This window comes from Coloeus monedula, assembly GCF_965178545.1.
Source record: "Coloeus monedula genome assembly, chromosome: 7".
Classification (NCBI taxonomy): domain Eukaryota; kingdom Metazoa; phylum Chordata; class Aves; order Passeriformes; family Corvidae; genus Coloeus; species Coloeus monedula.
The window spans coordinates 4,606,759-4,624,677 of NC_138787.1; the positions used below are offsets into that span (position 1 = coordinate 4,606,759).

The 17,919-nt window shown below is 40.3% G+C and overlaps 1 protein-coding gene across 3 annotated transcripts in view; it reads left to right on the forward strand.

Annotated features, from left to right (window-relative positions):
• The first annotated feature begins 4,928 nt into the window (after positions 1-4,928).
• Positions 4,929-17,919, forward strand: part of KANSL1L (KAT8 regulatory NSL complex subunit 1 like) — a 57,060-nt gene continuing 44,069 nt past the window's right edge. For all 3 annotated transcript variants that reach the window (XM_082285165.1, XM_082285167.1, XM_082285166.1), the window contains exon 1: positions 4,929-6,042. In XM_082285165.1, coding sequence (XP_082141291.1) covers positions 4,955-6,042 — 1,088 coding nt within the window. In that variant the 5' untranslated portion in view covers positions 4,929-4,954. The remainder of the gene's footprint in view (positions 6,043-17,919) is intronic.

A 17,919-nucleotide genomic window follows, 5' to 3' on the forward strand; every position in this document is an offset into this window, starting at 1 on the left:
TTTTTATGATTGAAACTTCGGGTGGTCTGTCTTAAATGGAGTTCTCTTAGTGTTCAAAGAGAGATCCTTTTTGGTGGGGGGTTGTGCTGTTTTTTGGTGGTGGTTTTTTTCAGATAGGAGGACTTTGTACTTATATCTTCTGAGGTGTACAAAACACTGGAGTTGCAGTTTTATGTGGATAGTTGTCCCTGCACAGTGAGCGCTGCTGAAAGTTGAGACTCCCCACATAATCCTGTTTGGGTTTATGGGGTTTTTTCCACGCTATTAATAGAACAAAATACTAAAATGCTTAAATACACATCATGAGTAACTGGTCTGCTTTTGAAGTGAAAACAAAAGCTGCCTGCTGAAAGGATCTTTTTTTTCTCTCTTAAAGGCTAGGCCCAGGTGTATTAAATATGGACTTCTTTCCTTTTTCTTTCATACTCCTAAGCAGGACATGCCCAGTGGGACCAATATCCTTTTTGTGGTCGTTGCTGCAGACTTTTCCATGAGAAAATGCAGACTATGCTATTGAGCTGTTCTTGCTATTCTCAGAAATCACTATGATCCTGTAGATTTTCTGAAAATTGGGAGTGGTAGTTAAAGCCTGAGGGATGCCTCCCAGGCAAGGCTTGAAGAAGCTGGCCGGGGTCAGATGCTGTCTGCTGCACTCAGCTGAGGCAGTGCCACAGTAATGCCTGTCTGCCAGAGCACTTTATTTTTGTCCGGTGGCTATCAGGAAGGCTGCCCAGGAGGAGCTGGGGATTACAGGACAAACAGCACAAAGCTGTAGGAAACCAGGTTTTGGCAGTTGTGTTGTAGTTTGCTTTTGTAGCTGCCCTCTCTTCTGCAGGTTTTCTCTAAGAGACCTTAAAACAGGTTGAAATACAGTATTTTTGAGCATTCTTGCTGAGATTAATTTTGGGTGTTTCACCAGAGGCTGTCTGCTGTCAGGGACTTTGCTTTGCTTTTGAAATGCCATCTAGGCAAGGAATAAACAGTGGAAGTTGGCTTATCAGAAACACTGTTAATCTGTGAATAAACTGGAAACCACCATATTAATTTGAAGTGTTATTTCTAGGTTTCTGAGTTTCAAAACAAAAAGAAGTAATAAATGTAAAAATCTCCTCCTAGTCTCGAGGAATCTCATTATTAAGAAGAAAATTTCAGGTGTTTATGATGAGGAAAGATGACTCAATATACAAGGAGAGAAGGCTGCTACACAGGAGCCTTAAAAAGCTCATGCAAGTGGAGTTTTATTGTCATTGGAAACTAAAAGATCATAAACCAAAAAATCCACTAAAAGACAAAGCAATCCTCCCCCCAAGCAAAAATCCCCCAAAACGTTGTCTGCACTGTTGTGTAACCAAAGTGATAGTGTTATGCAAGGGGGAGAAGAGTCAAAAAGTGAAAGGACTATAAACAAAAGCTGGGAAATGGAGGGAATGCCACCCTGTGTGCTGGGTTTTGGCTGGGTTTTGTTGTGTTTCTTTTAATAGGGTGCTGCTAATCACCAACATGAAGACACTAGTTTCAGGATTTAGGCAAATTCCATTGAGGTAAGTCTAGCTGGGGAAGGGTATAATGCAGAAGTGTCAAGGAGGACTAAGAAATCAGCAGAGGGAGAGGAGAGGCAGAGGACCAGGAGTCGGTGGGGGATTAGGAACCTGTAGATGCAGTGGTGGAAGGGAGCAGGGTGCAGGTCGGGCTGTCGTAAACTGCAATTTCCAGCTATATCCTCCTGGGTAATTAAGGCATTAGGGGAGGATAAGCATAAAGTCACTTTAAACGTCACTTGCTCTACTGTGTATGTCTGGTACTTGTTTCTTCCCTTCCCCAGTACTTACTTAGTGTCAGTTTTTCTTTTTACAATACTTCTCAGTCTTTCAAGTGGAGTGTTTATTCAGCAGATGAAAAGCGAACTGTTATCCCATTTAGCAGCATTTCAGTTGTTCTGGTTTTGAAACCTCAAGTAATACACAATGTAAAAAAATCCATTAAATGGTTTTCCTATGACAAAAAAGCTTTTCCCAGAAAGAAAATACTCTTCCAGTATACCATTTTGCAGTACTTGTCTTCCCTCCCTATTTGCCTTTATTTTTTTCTCCCCTTGAAGGTAGTAGGTTTTGCTCTCAAACTCAGTTCCCATACGGGTGGAGTGAATTTTTTTTGCAGCTTTCTGCCAAAATGAAAGAAAATGTGTCAAAATGTAAATTGTAAAATTCTTGTCAAGCCGAGTACTTGTACTAAAATTTGTTTGTAATTTTTTTGAAGCCGATACTTTGTTTTGCTCCTGTACCTATGACGTGGGAGAGGGTGGGAGGGGGGGTGGAGAACTTCTTAGAGAAATGCCAAGGGCTGGAGACTCTGGCAGTACCAGCTTTTATAAGGTCTTTTTGATGTCACTGTAACGAGATGAGCACTCCAGAATGTCTCACGCTGACTTCAGGGCAGAAACATTGTATGAAATTTCCAAGTTGCTGCGTAAGGAGTTAATTGGGTGATTTCCCTCTTCAAAAGCATTTTACTTATTTTTAACTATGTTGTAGAGAGCATCCTCTGTCAGGCACTCCAAATTATTTAGTGATTTATCAATGCTCTTTAGTGCAATATTTGTGTTCCACATAAGGGGACTTTAATTTCTTCATCTCTTTCCCCTAGAAAAGTTAAAAAGAAGTCCCCCAGATGAAAAAAAGTTAATAATTTGCTAATAGTATTAATTGAAATTTTGGAGATTTGGAGCTGTACCAAAAAGGTGTGTGGTATTTGAGGGAATGTGATCAAGTTAAAACACAGCACTTTAAAGTTTTGTGCTGCCAGCTCTTTGAGTAACCTCCATCTTCATACAGGTATGTGATGCGCATCTCCAAACTACTTTTTTGCTTGAACAGCATCCACTGTGTGTGGATGTTTCCTGGGTTTCAGGAATAGCAACCTGTGCCTGTTAAACCACTCAGACTAAGGGAGGTGGATGGTAAAGTTGAAAGTTATAAGCAAATTGCTAGGTGCATGTAGATACCAGGCTGATGGTGCTCTTCTTAGAGAGCTTCTTGGAATTCCTAGGGAGAGGTCAAACAGAGGGACTCCTGAGCTTACATTAACCCCACAGCAGAGCTGTTCAGTTCTCTCCCCTTGTGTTTTAGCCATGCAAAATTTCGCTGACTGGCTATAGTTATTTGCCGTGTGTTAGGGGCAGGGGGGCATTGGTGTCTGAATCCATACTCCTTTGGATTTACAAATTCACAGGCCTGCTAGCTTTTACAAGAGGAAAGACACAAGTCAGCCAGGTGCTGAGAGCATCGCTGAGTCACCAGAGCCTTTAGGGTTTGGAGCTCCAGTTCTCAGCAGTGCATTTCCCTGTCTGATCCTAGAATGGGCTTCTTCCTGAACAGCTGTCCACTGGGAGGGCTTTGTGCTGAGCTCCTCTGTAGGCTGAAGTTATTGGCTTATTTATAAAGGTTAAAATCCTGTGGATTTTAGTGGTATCACTTAGGATTAACAGTAGGACCACCAAACCTGGTCCCAGTGATGCTAGGAAGGTGATGTACAGAGATGAAAACCTCATGGTTGAAGTACACATGGAGCAATGAAAGGTGAATAAAGCATACAGAGAGTGGTAAGGCAGTACTGGAGCATGTGGCTGTGTTTTGCTTCCCATTTTGAGGGTTAAGGATCAAGTATCCAAACTGGTATTTCTCAGCTCCCTAGGTTTCCACATCTCACTTTAATATTTGCACTTTCAGTGTAAAAAACCTGTAGTTATAATCAAGCTAAGGCTTCAGACAGATTTTTTCTTACAGTCCATATGTAGCAGTCTCAGAATCATTGACCCCTTGTGGGGATCTGTGTATTGAAAATTACTGAGCTAGGCAGTTGCTGTGGAGCTCAAGGAAACTGGAGACATTAAAAGGAGGGCAGTGGAAGTGCTGCTCAACTAGTACATGGTTCAGCAGAATTTACTGTGGCATTACTGTGCTGCACTCACTTTTGCTACTGCTCTCTTACTGTTTCTGGTTTTTTCTCTAGCTTCTTAATGAAGAACTGACAGGAACTTATCTTTCAGGCTTCTGCAAGCCATGTTCAATTAAATCATTCATTGGGTTTACTTAACCATCTCCTAAACAAAGCTGTAAGTACTGTGCAAGTGATTCCTGCGTGGTATGCTGTGAAATAGATACAGTATAACTTGGCAGCATAGCTGCTGACAAGAAGGGTTAAAGGTTGACATTGGTCTTTTGATCCCAGAGTCTGGGAACCCTTTGTTAAATGGCAAGCCACAAGCAAAAGGATTGTCATGGAGAACTGTCTTTCCTCAAAAAAAGACATTATGAAAAAAGATATTATGAAAAATATCCTGTATGTTACACAGACAGTGCCCGATGAATAAAGAGTGGGATATGAAGGCTCAGGAAAGAACTCTTTTTTGATAGGAAACTTCAGAACTTAGAGTTTCTGTTTTGAAAGCGTTAGCATTGTTGATTGTTTTCTAATGTGTATGTATAAGAATATATCATAATTAATCAAATGCTTGCTTTATATAGATTTAGAGTAAATATGTTTCTCTCAATAGTGCCAGTCACATTGTTCATGGCCATGTTTTTCAGTTTAGGCAAGGTTAAATGACAGACCTGAACTTTTTGGGTCTTATTTCTCAGACTGATAGGATCAAAAATGAAATGAGATATGAACAGTCATTCCCCTGAGATGTAAAGGCTTTCATTGCACATGGATCAGCCTCTGAATGAAATAAAAAAAAAAAAAAACCAGCAGAGAGAGTGTTCTTGTTTGACTTGGGAGGCAACATAGTCTGTTCTTTAGATAATGTTCTTTTTTAAGGAATCTCTGAATGATGTTGTAATGTTGAAAGAATGAAATGTCTAACAGTTGTATTTGTATTGTGTCATGAAAATGAGAAAATTTACATGGCCCATGTTATTTTCAGGTTTGCTGTAAACTACCTGTCATAGCTATAATGACACCAGCCCTCAGAGAGGCAACAACAAAAGGTCATGGTATCCACTTGTCACCTTCTTTGTCCTCTAGAGCTATGGAGTCTGATACAGCTTTGTGCATGGAAAATTCCAGAGCAGTGGAAGAGAAGATAAAAGAGGACTCCATCACACAGATTACTTGCTCAGTCCTGGGGTTCCCCACTGCTGAGCCCAACCTCAGGAATGATATCTTCCGTGTGCAGCATTTTGGTTCCCCACCATCCTCCAAGTGCTATCAGTCTGTCTTGTTAATGAGTACAAATTCTGCGTTTAGCAACAAAACTGGTAAGCAAAAGAAAGCAGGAGAGCCCGGCTGCTCCAAGATGAGAGAAACATTACATAATGGTGCTGACACATCATTTGGTCAGATTAGTCATTCAGAACCAGAGCAACAGGTCAAAGGGGCAACGTTTTCAGAGACCACATCTCCGAACTTGGCAGGGATGCAGAGACTTTCAGGTTCAAGTGTAATTGAATCCAGTAATGCAGAAGAAATGCAGCTTTTAAATGGTAAATGGTACAAGAAGAATGGGGTTTTGGGTAGGGCTTTGGAAGTCTGCACTGAAACAATAAAAGGGGATTTATTACACCAAATTCTTCATGGGCCTTCAGAAGGGATTTTGAGCTGCACCCAGGAGGAGGTGTATGCTCGTTTACTCCGGTGTGTCACTAAGCAACAAATGGAAATCAGTCGCGTCAAACGAACTCAGAAGCGTTTACAAATGCTCCTGGCAAAACATATTATCAAACACTGTGATCAGCAGCTGAAATGCTTTGTGAAACATCAGCTTCAGCGAATGAAGGTTTTCCATGAGCCAGCTAGATTTTTGAGCAATAGCTCCCTCAGATGCACTGAAGGTTGGCCAGAAAACAACACAAGTACTTCAAAGCGTAGTTCAAGTGTGGACGTACAGAATGGAGTTAGTGTTGCACCAGGTGAAATCCGTGGGTTTGCACTTTCTACTGGAGGGCTGCTGTCTCGTGTGGAAAAGGACCTGGACTCTGATGCAACATGTAGCAGCTCAGATGAAGATGGTGAGGAACAGACTGTAAGAACAACTTTGGAAGCGTAAGTGTTAAATTCCTGCTTAGACTTATGTACTTCTTACTTATAAATCAGGATGGAAGGGTCTAGACCTATGGATTCCATCTTGTGTGAGTGACTTTGTCCAGTAGATGGTGTTACTGAAACCAGCAAGACTGACAGTGTGAGCTAGGTTTGGCAAAAAGTAAGAACTTCTAATTAATGCATTTAAGGAGCAGTTGCTTTACTAGATTGCGGAGAACTAGAGTTTGTACTGCACTCTATCAATTTGCATTACATCAATATTGCTCATACTCAAATGGTGCTGTAAATCAAATAGTAATAGCTGTAAATACTTCGGTCCAGAATGAAAATAATTTTAATTTTTCTCTGGCGTTATTACACATTAGTCAATGTTAGGATCTTGAAATCCAGTATGATGTGATAAAGAGTAAAAATTCAAAATGGTCATCTGATGCAGGTATCAAGTTGTTGTATCCAGTATCTGGTTGTTGGTATATTGGTTCTTTAACTTCTATTTTTAAAATGTTAATTTACTTACTGAAGTCACTCTGCAGCTATAAATGTAGCTAGCAGTGGTGGTTTTTTGTTGCTGCTATCTTTTTCAAGAAGAACCAGAGGGAAATTCATATCATTAACTAATAGTGTCTTGAGTTGGCAGGAATCCTGTCAATACTAATCACTGTGGCTTTGAAAATCAGTGGTAGGTAAGAGGAGATAGTACAATTGCTTTCTGATGATGGTACAACCTTCTTTCTTTTTCTTTTTTTACCTCTGCCTTGCTACACTATTAACACAATCTCTTCAGCCAAGAAATTTTAGAAAGCAGTGAAAGGATTGCTGCTTTCCTCTTCCCAAAGCTGGAGAAATGAGCATGTCCTAAGGTTTGTTGGGATGTAATGGTCAGGACTGTTACACACAGAAGAGAGCTGCACACAAATGCAGCAGCTTGGTAGGAGCTTTGTGACGCCCACATTTCTGGTGGGTTCTTACAGATTGTCAGGACAGGGTTTGTGTTTACACAAAACTTTCCTTATACCCTCTGCTGTTAGAGGTTGTCTTGAAAAAATAAATTAAAAAATACTTTAAAACACTTACTTCCAGTTCTGCTTCCTGAAAAGCATAATGCTCAGAAGAAATCAAGTAAGCTTCTGAAACTGAAAGAGCTGTGCCCTGTTACGTGTTTAGAGCTTCAGTCCAGCAAGGCTGTGTTCTGCTAAGCTCTGTGGGTCTCAAAAACAGAGGAGAAAAGGTTTTCATTTTCTTTTACATATTGTCAGAATGGTAAATACTGTGCTGAAGTCCAGCCAAAGCATAATGACTTGCCAGCTAAGTTAGGATCACCTTAAATATTTGAGTTTGCAAATTATTCTTTTGAAATATTTTGATGAAAAACATAATTTGGGCTCTCCCCAGCATAGAAGAATCCACCTTCTTCTCCTAACTTCTGAGTAATAGCTCTACCTCTAGGAGATTGTGATTACATGAACTAAAGAGGAAAACTCCTGAGAAATTCTTAATTCTTGAAGGGTAGTGGGTAATGTAAAACTTGGACCAAAGTTTTGTGTGATGGTTTTCTTTTTCCTTCCTGCCAGGGACACTTGAATTTCTAACTCTGCCTGCCAGTCCTTTGCCTTTATTCCTTCTTGTGGCTTTTGGGGTTCCTTAAGTTATCTTTCCACTTAAGGCTTACTCGGTTTGCTTTGTTGCACTGATGAAAAAATCCACAGAGGATTATTAAGAGCAAACCTATCACCTTTGGCTCAGGAAATCCCCAAGCTGCTATTGCTGGCAGCTGGGGGAATGTTCAGGAGAAGCACTGCTCCCTCCATGCCTGCACTCTTGTCACAGTGTTATCTCAGCTACTGCTAAAAGGCAGGAGAACTGGGTAGATGATCTGTAGTGTGACTCAGTGTGGCCCTTTATTTTGGGTTGTTTGTTCTTCTCCCTCCTTCTTCCAGCAGCAACAGCCTTGCTGCATTGGTAGGGAAATAACCACTGGCGTTCCGAGGTGTGCTGCTGGGCGAGCAAGCTCAGAGTTAAAAGTACTGCCTGATTTAAGCAGAAGACTTGTCTTTGTGCCTAGACTAAGGCAGTGCTTGAATTAACATTGCATTGAGGACAGGCTGTCTCTTATTTGAATTTATCATTATCTTCAGCTCAATGTTTTTCTTTTATTTCTCCAACCTTCCTAAGATTCGCCTTTGTGGCTAAAATGCTGCCCTTTTCCTTCAAGGTAACAAAGGTAAATCAGTTTTTCACCAGTTCAGCTGATGAGATTTGCTGGTTCCTGAGCCTTGCCACTTTAAGGCCATTTGGATTGCCTTTCATCTGGACAAAAGAAACAAAATTACTATCCATTTTTATTTCTGCTGAGTGGATTTACATGCTTTGAAATGGCTTTCTCTCCTCAGGAATTGGTTCTAAGTGCTTTCCAGAAACAATGGGATCATACAGGTGAGAGAATACTCATTTCCTCACCTGTGTGGAAATATTTATTTTTCATAGTGAGGACTTTTACTCTGAATTCCTCTGTGATATTCTTCATAATGCTTAACTGTAGATACTATAAGGTTCAAGTAATGTAGTGATGAATGAAAAGAATGTTTTGGTTTTGCCCATATCTCAGTAGACTGACTGCATTTTACTTGAGGGTATAATCACGCTTGTGACTGGTCATTGTCATGACTGTGGTGTTTTTCATCCTTTTTGTGGGGGGAGGAGGTATCAAAATGTGCAAGGCAGGGAGGAACCTGCAGTTACTATGTCTACCTGAGAACAGTGTGTTTCCCATCAGGAGGGAGAAGTTGATTCCAGCTCCAATTCCTCTTGCTAGTTAAAAATCCTGGAGTTATTTTTAGCATTTTGAACCTGTTCATTCTCATTATCCTGAAAAGAGTTTTTCCCAATGAGTGTTGACATAAGCTCTTCTGAGCTGTATCTCAATGCTTTGTGGCTTAAGTAAGATTGTCTCTATCCTTCTATTTCAATACCTTTGTTGTTTAGTTGCAAATAGCTATTGTAAGATATTTAAACCATTGTTTCTACATTCCATAGATTCTGTCCTCAAGATGAGATCCTTGGTCTGCTGTTGAAGGCAATTCACAGTACTTACCGAACTTCTCTAATGCCTAGAGTAATTGGAAAGGCTCATCCCATTTCAAGAGCTTAATTAAATCATATTTTATTCTTTTGAGTGTCTACTAAAAAGAAATATGAAAAAACAGTTGCCTGTCTTTAGGGCCTTTGTCATTCTGCTGTTACTGTCAACTCATGAGTGTATTTAACCTGTCAGTTGTCATAGAACCACATTTCCAGCGGTAACTTTTGGTGTATTTTAGTACCATTCCATCATTTAGGCATAGGAAAATCCCACTACCCAGGGGATGTGTTAGTCTTTCTCTGTAGTTTCTCAAAGGCAGCTGTTTGGTGCTGCTTGCTGGCTCCCTGTTAGGTGTTAGAAACCAGAGCAGACAGTGCCCAAGGAAGGCGACACAAAGCTGACCATTAGTAATTCCTTCAGGGATTCGTAACTAACACTTGATATGCAACATAGACAGCATTTCACCAGCTGAATTTACTTGAAACCTGTTGATCTTTGTGGCTTATGACGATGAAAGATTATACACAGACATAGTCATAGATTTCAAAGAAACACAGGTCCACTCTGGGAGCAGTGCGTATCCTGCTAGGCCAACTCCACGTTCTTACTGATGTATTTTGTGTCTTTTCCTGATGTAGTAAGAAGTACAATGTACCACAAAGAACTCTGATGCTCAGGTGGTCATTTGGGAAACTTTTAAAGTTGCAGAGCGCAGAGCTTTTCTTCTACGTACACTACATGTGTGATATTCCAGAATCAAAAGATACATCACTGTGTTTTTTTGAAGAAACAGCTGCTCACTCCATCAAACAGTAATACCTGCACCTAATCAATTAGACAGCAAAACTGCGTGCAATAGATTTTTCTGCAAAATAAGTAGCTCTTTCTACTCATGAAAAGTCCTGTGCCTCGTTTTCCCAGTTCTTTCCCTATCCAAATATAATCCTTTTGCATCATTTGGTGGGATTTTTCCCTCTGAAGTGTTTTCATGCTTTTTCCTCTGATTTCTGAAAGACATGTTTTACTGATTATTCTCCAGCAATCTCACACCTGACAAAGACGCACTGTTACATCTTTCCATGGCCACAGGGTTTATTGTGCCTGGAAACTTTCATCATGAATGTGAAGAGATAGTAAATCTTTCTCTTTTTTTTTTCTCTCCTTCTTTATTTTTTCCCCCTTAGATTGATAGTTGGAAAGAGGAGATGGGAAATCTGCTTTTAGTACAAACATGTGATGGGGAGGGGAGCATTAAGGCAGAGAAAACACAGGAAGGAAGAAAACATTGTGACTAGTGTCTCCAGCCTAATCTGTTTGTTCTAGATTATTTTCCATTTTCCTAGCATTTTTTCCTGTGGCTGACTGAGCAACATCAATGCAGTTCTGCAGGCCTGGCTATATACAGTGCTGCTTAAAGGACAGGGTTTATTGCAAGTGTTCGAGCCATGTTATAAAGGGAGGCTGTTTGTTTTTGCAAGGTCAGGTCCTAATTTTCCACACTGAGCTGTAATTTCACTTCATATCTGATATGAGAACTGAGTTATGAGTTTGGAAAGGGGAGGAGGAGAGTCTGCCAGGACTAAATACTGCTCTTAAGCACAAACTCCAACTTGTTTCCTGGTTTTAAGACGTTTTTAGTTTATAAGTCCAGGAAATGTCTTATTTGCATAGAAGATTAGTATGAGGGCTTTTGAATAAGTATAAATTCATTGGTGTTAATAATATGCTGATTTAAGAATGTTTTATATGTTGCTTTTTCAAGAATTCCATTTTCTTGAAATGGAAAGGCCCCTATCACTAGGATGTGGGAGGAGAATGAAAGAAAATATAGCTTTACATTACTTTCTGTTTTAACTCTAAGGATACATGTATTATTTCAGAATATGTTTAACCTCACTTGGCTGGGTTTCTGTAAAATGGATTTAAAACTTCTTTAGGGTCCCACATGCATTTGCTGTTTTGCTTTAGCGATCTCATGTGCAGCAATAAAAAATTGCTGTTGAACAAGACTTTGTTCTCACAATACCAGAGTAATGTTCTTGTGAGTGGGGATCCTGATTTCTAACCTGTAATTACGTTAATGTTTTTGCAGCTGCTGAAGGCAGACTGAAAGGTTTTAGTGAAGGGCAGAAGGTTTGACAGGTTTCAACCTGCAAGGGAAACTTGGAGCTGGGAATGTCAAATCTATTAAGTTAGATGGGTTTTGAACTCAAATAAAAACTTGGCATTGCTCGTCTTAATAACTGTTTAATACACAGTCAAGATGGTGTAGTAGCGTAGCATATCTAATAAGCAGGCACATGTGTATACATATGTAACCTTCTCTGCTTAATTAAATTGGAGACAAGAAGTTGGTTCTTGATGTCAGCTGCTGATTAATCAGTGGTTTATGGCTAACTTTTTTCTTTCACTAAGCTGTGAAATGTGTTTGTTTTAATTAAAAGATTTGTTTACAAACAACAATGAACTGTCTTTATAACTTCTTGTAAAGCAAGGGCACTGTTATTTTGGTTTATAGCTAACACTGATTTGTGAGAATATACTTCAAAGTTATACATCCAGTGCCTTTGAAAATCAGCATACGTGGGCCCCTGATAGAGGAAATTATTTAAATGTTTTCATTTCTACATGAAGTAAAAAGTGTGCATAAAGACTTCCCAAAGTAGGAATGCTCTCCTATAACAGAATTTCATTCATACTGCTAAATATGGGTTAGGAATGTGATGTTAGATGTTGGATTTAAATATATTGACCTGTGCTCTCTTTTTACTGAAACGGCTGTAAATTATTTTATTTTCATCCACACACATTGCCTAGCTCTTGTGAGTCAAAAGAAGTATTCTGTTTGGGAATTTAAATCAATTCAATTTTCAATTAGCAAACTTCTGATTTCTGATTATGGTGTTGTAAAAAAAAATAAATCTGGAGGTCTTAAGTTTGAATATATGTGGACTATAAACTCCCTTTCTTCCCAGCCCATGAGGTAGACTGAGCAGCTGTAAAACTCAGTGAAATTCAATCACAGGCTCCTACAAAACACCCGAATACCAAACTGTTCAAACCTACATTCGTTATACTCCCCACCCCATGTCCCTGCTGACTGAATTGCGGGGTTTAACCTCAGAAAGACCTCCATCCTTGCCCTGTGAAGCAGACAGCCAAGTTCTCTGTGGTTCCTCCTCTATTCACAGCACAGCACACCTGCAGCAACTGGATTTCTCGTGTACCAGGGTGTCCCATGTTCTCAGCGCAGGTGCCGGGGTCCCTGCTGGGGCCATGCTGCTGCAGGATCCCCGCCCAGAGGTTTCATAGTCAGCACGGCCCCTCTGCACCTTCCTTTGTATCAGGCCTGAAGCGGGACCTCTGTCAGATGTGCCCAACTGCCCTACCAGCCAGAGGAGCACTCTGCTAGCTCTCCTGTTAGCCCCTTCCCCCCAGCACTCCCCACATAAGGCACATTCCCAGAGGTGGAACATCGATGGCAGTGTGTGGTGGTACCTTTGCTTCTGCTCCTGCTCCTTCTAACCTGATTTCTCTGTCGTGAACTTCCCCACCTACCACAGCCCCTCCTGACTCTCCTGGCAGTCCCTGCTGGGACAGTTTTGTACTGCTTCTCTTGCGCTACAACTCCTCCACTACAAAAAGCCTGCTGCTGACTTTGGTGTATCTGGCATGAACCTTCCTGGTTCAACTGTTGGTTGTCCAAGATGTCTCAAAAAAGAATATGGCTCTTACACATTTTACATTGGAATCTGATACTATATATGTGTGTGTATATATATATATGTACTGATTTGTAAGATGGAGTTGGACCTTATATGAAAACCATACCCATCTTTTCCTTGTAAGAATATAAATACAGATTTTGGAATAAACTTCAGTGGCTGGACAGCATTGATAAACTGCTTGTGTATAATGTTCCATTTGCACAAATCTTTAAAGGAGTGTATTTTGTAAGTTCTGCCTTATTTTGTGTTGAGCATGGGCTACAGATGTAGCACTACGTAGTTTCGTTTTGAAGAGCAGTTGTGTCACACTTAGAGAGAAATTCTAGGCCTGTGTTCCTGGTGTTTTGTTGTTAATCTATCCATGTTGTGCCATTTCAAAGGCAAGAAGAGAAGCTTGTTTCTCGGCAGCCCTGCTGTTCTTGACGTTTCTTTCTCTGCATTTTAGCACTACCTGCTTCTCTGCTTCACGTTGGACTGATGTACAGCATACTGGGGTGCTGAAGCAGACAGTAGAATCTTAAAAATTATTATTAAAGTATTTTTAACAAAAGCCATTGGCAGATAATCAATTTACAGCATGTTTGGGGTTTTTTTATTTTATTAAGAGGAAATACTGCTGGTTGTTTACCTTTTGCAGGCTTTTACTTCCTGGATGGTTAATATTCTGACTGATTCCACCTTCACTAACCTGTTTGCCTTCTATAATTAACACAGCTCTAAAGAATTAAGTAAACAGAAGTGGAGATGAAAAGCATGTACCAGGTTGTGAAGCCAGCCAGTGGAAAGATTCAACACTCTAAAAGATCCTTTAAGAAGCTGAATATTTAATTTATTCTGTCCACGAATTGAGTTAACAATTCAGTGCAAGTTTTAACAATTTGGTTTCTAATATAAAACAGCAGCGGTAGTGTGATTCTTTGCAGGGACCCAGGCAAATACTGGCTGTGGTATCTCATCAGTCTGGAGGATGTCATTTCTCAGATGAGGGAGCATATATAGAGCACCAGTGAAATTCTTATTAAATCTTTCCCTTGCTAGGGTATCTAAGCACAGAGACTTTTCCTTTTCATATTTTCAGTTTTCTTCTGCAGCCTTTTTTCCTGAATATTAGTTTTCCTCTTCTACCCACTGTCCCTTCTCACTTTGTGGAAGATGTAAAAATTTGATTCCATTGCTACTTAATTCCTTGCTACTTAATTTTTTTCCCCCCATGAATTTTCTCTTCAAGAGAAAAATCACAGCTATGGTTGATAATTTCAGGTGTTAGTGCATAAATTCCTCAGGCCTGGTGGTGCAGCAGAAGTGTTCAGCTGGATACAGTTTTTTGGTTTGGGAAGATTAAGATGTGTATTATATGTTGGTATCAACATGCATTAATGGATTCAATTCTGAAAGTATTAAATGGCTTGAGTGTGTCAGAGATGGTGGGGCCAAGCATGGGTGCCAGAAATTGTTGTGATAAGCAGTTGCTGATGTCTGTAGATGATAGGGATAACTGTAACCCATGTTTTGGGAAGCTGTCTAGTGTTCCAGGGGAAAATGTCTGCCAGATAAAAGTTTCTGTTAAACACCAAATGAGATAGTGACCTGGAAGGCTCCAGAAGAATGACCTGGCTGCAGATCTTCGTAGAGGTTGCAGGCTAATTTTGAGCACCAGAGAAATTCTCTCGACTGACTTTTTTTGAGTAGGAGTGGGGCCCGGGGGGTGCATAGCTTGGTTTGGTGTTGGTTATCCCAAAACAGCAGCATATTGCTCCGGCATAGTCTGAGCAAAGGCTGAGCGTGAACTGCCACAGTAAATAGTGGTTTTGTGTAATGTTGATCAGCTATAATACTAGAGGGAAGATTTTGTTACAGTTTGTTTTAATCTTTTTTGCACTCAGGAGTGCATAGAAGAGACTGCATTCATAAAACAGCACGCACTGGCATTTTTAGTTATGTAGTTATTATGGGTTTAACAGTTAACTGATCCAGGGGAATTAATACTTCAACAGCAACTGAAGTTCATCCTGAAAACAAACATTATGTAGGTGTGCTGGAAGAATTAGTCCTTGAGAAAGCATTTACGGGTCATTTCATAGTTGCACATATTTGTTCAGCCATTACAAGTGTTGGAGGTTTTGGTTGGGAGTGGGCATGCACTTTTATCTCATAAGGAAAATCTAGATAAGGTTATCTAAAATATGAGCAGATCTGAATTCACCTAATTAGAGTATTTTATATCTTCTTTTAGTCTTCATAGGTAATCTCTCACTGTCAGTGTCTGCAGAGAGAAGAAAAATGGACATGCTGAAGATCTCCACCATGTTGACCAAAGCTATGAGAAGCCCTGGGCCCACATTAGTGGCTTGCAAGAAAATGCTTGTATTCAGGACAGTTGCTTTTTGGGCTTTAACATATGTAGTCAGAGAACTGACTGTAATGCTGGTGTAAAATTAGGGGCAGCTGAGGAGGTTCACAGCTATCAGCTCCAGTCCTGGAGGAACTCTCACCACACTAGTGTGCTGTGGAGCATTTGTGATAGAGCCATGTGGAGAATATTTTGTATTTTTGTACAACTGAGTGTCTCAAGAGAATTGGGGGATGACTGGTTTTTTCTCAATGTTTCATGAAGTTCATGGTGAGTCATACGATGTCTGGATGGAATTTAAAGACTTGAAAAACTTTATTTTTGCTTTTTAGTTTCTGGAGATCAGCCCTTCATAAAAGCAATAAACTTCTGCCCTTGTTTTCAGTGACTCCCACTAAGGAGGATGATTGGCTCTTTATCCTGAGGGTAGAGTCACTCTGTGGTTTATCAGCTGCTTCTTGCTCCCAAGTGCTTCACTGCTATGTGATTAGCAATAGGCCTCTGTTAGCCGGGGAGTTCCCCACAAGAGATGTGCCAGCAGGGATGTGGTAGAGGTCACTTTAGGATTGTATCATCTGAAAACTCGATGTCAGAACAATGTGGATTAAACTGAAGGGAACATCACCTAGCAGAAAGAGCAAAATACCCCATGTTGAGAGACTGAGCAGAAATGTAAGTGTGAGGTGATGTCAGGAACAACTGCTGTTCTTACGTTTAGTGAAGAATTTTGGAATTGGAGGATTGTTTTTCCCACCCACACTATGTGAGTGCCTTGCTCTCTGGCTTGCATGCATTTAAGAGTGTTGTTACTTGAAAATGTTGGTGTTTTTAAAGCCTTTTGAAAGGTGACTGTTACGGGTTGGCAAATGTGGGTTTTGAGTTTTGATGTGGGTCTGTTGCAAGCATGCTCCTTTCCTGTTTAGCAGGAAGCATCCTGCCATTGTCCCTGCAGACATGTCATGGTAGGGCATGTTACTTGTTCTCACTGGGAGTTACAAAGGCGGAAGGCTTTAGTTTCCTTTTAATTTTCAGCGTATAAGATACTTGTGGAGAATCTTGCCATGGTCACAGGGCTGCACACTCTAAAATACTCTTTCTTGTGCTCATCATACTTTCTTGAACCAGCCTTCCTGGATACTTACTGTCAATCCCAGGTTCTGTGTATTTTGTGCCTTTTAAACACCATTGTGTTTCTCCATCATTTATGAACTGTTTTCAGGCTTATTGTTTTGTTTGCTTATAAAAATAAAATATGCTTTTAAGGTTTAAATTCCACCTCTTCTCCTTTCCTGTAACCAAAATACCCCAAAACCCCCACACAAACCCCAAACAGCAGTGTGTGTAGCACAGCAATTTTATCTTGGTCAGCAGTTCCCTTTTGCACTCAGCTAGGTTGCCTGCATCTGTTTTTTTGGCACAGGCTGATCTTAGCTATTGGAAAAACATAAATCTCACCCAAAACGCAATGGAAGCACTGGAAATACTTCTGAGGGTCCTGTTGTGTTCTGCAATGTTGGTTTGGTTATGTAAAAACATGGTTTGTTTTCAGTGTTTCTCTTTGGGGGAAGGTGAGAGTGCTACAGGGTTCTTCTGTGCGTTCTGTCCTTAGGTCATGGCTGAAAACTTACTTCAGTTCCAGCAACAGTACCAACTGTAATAGCAGTACTTAGTGGTCTTTACTTGCCTCTTCAGTCTCAGTAGAAGCAAGTAGGTTTGATGAAATGCTTACACTGCCTCTGCTGTTGCTGATGATCCCCAGCTGAATTCTTTTCCGTACTTTGGGATGCCCCAGTACAGCGTGAATGTCTGCTCCTAGTTACATTTTTGATCATACTTTGTCTGCATTTGTGTATGTGCTCCTTGTGCATTGTTTGTTCTTCTGCATTTCGTTTTTTTCCTTCTCTTGCAAGTTGTGCAGGATTGACCTGCAGTCCAACCAAAATAGAAATGCAGGAGGGTATTTCACATGGAAATAAGTTTTGCCCCTAATGCAATTCCAGCATGTTTTTGTAGGGCAATTTAAATGAGATGTTTTATTCATACAAAATCAGCATTGCTCTGTTTTTTTCAAATTCTAATAGTCCTGGATGAATGTAGATCATCTGCAGATTTAGAGTCATTGCAAGAGCAGTAAGTTTATATGCAAATTTAATATTCCACTGTACTACAGTACTGAACATGAGAAACTTTCCCAGTGTAGCATGGTTTATACTGAGCTGCCAGCAGAAGAATGATTTTGGAATTCCTGTGGAGGATGTATGATCTTTGAGTCAAAAGCACGGAAACCAAGTAAAGATGCTTTGCAAAAGGAGCACACAGGAAGCAGGACAGACAGAAATGTCTTTTTTCTTGTCTCATTCCCAACAGAAAACAAGAGCATGAGCTTATACTTTAGCACCTGCTTCTGACTTCCTCCTTCAGTGACAGGCCTGGTTATTTTTATAACTGTTTGTAGTTGGTTTTTTCGTTTGTTTTTTTTTTTTTTTTCTTCTCCGGGTTTGCAGAATTAATGAATTCACTGGAGCCACATTAAAACAACGTCCTTTTACTGAGTGAATGTTAAGCTTTACTGTCTGGCATCCCAGGAACAGATTTACTAGTTTGGGTTTTGTTTCAGGTTGGTTTTTTTTGTTGTTGTTGCAGAAATGGGTTATCATTTGTCACTTGAGCAACCATCCTACTTTGCATGCAAATAGCTCAATTTAGGAGTGTGAGGATAG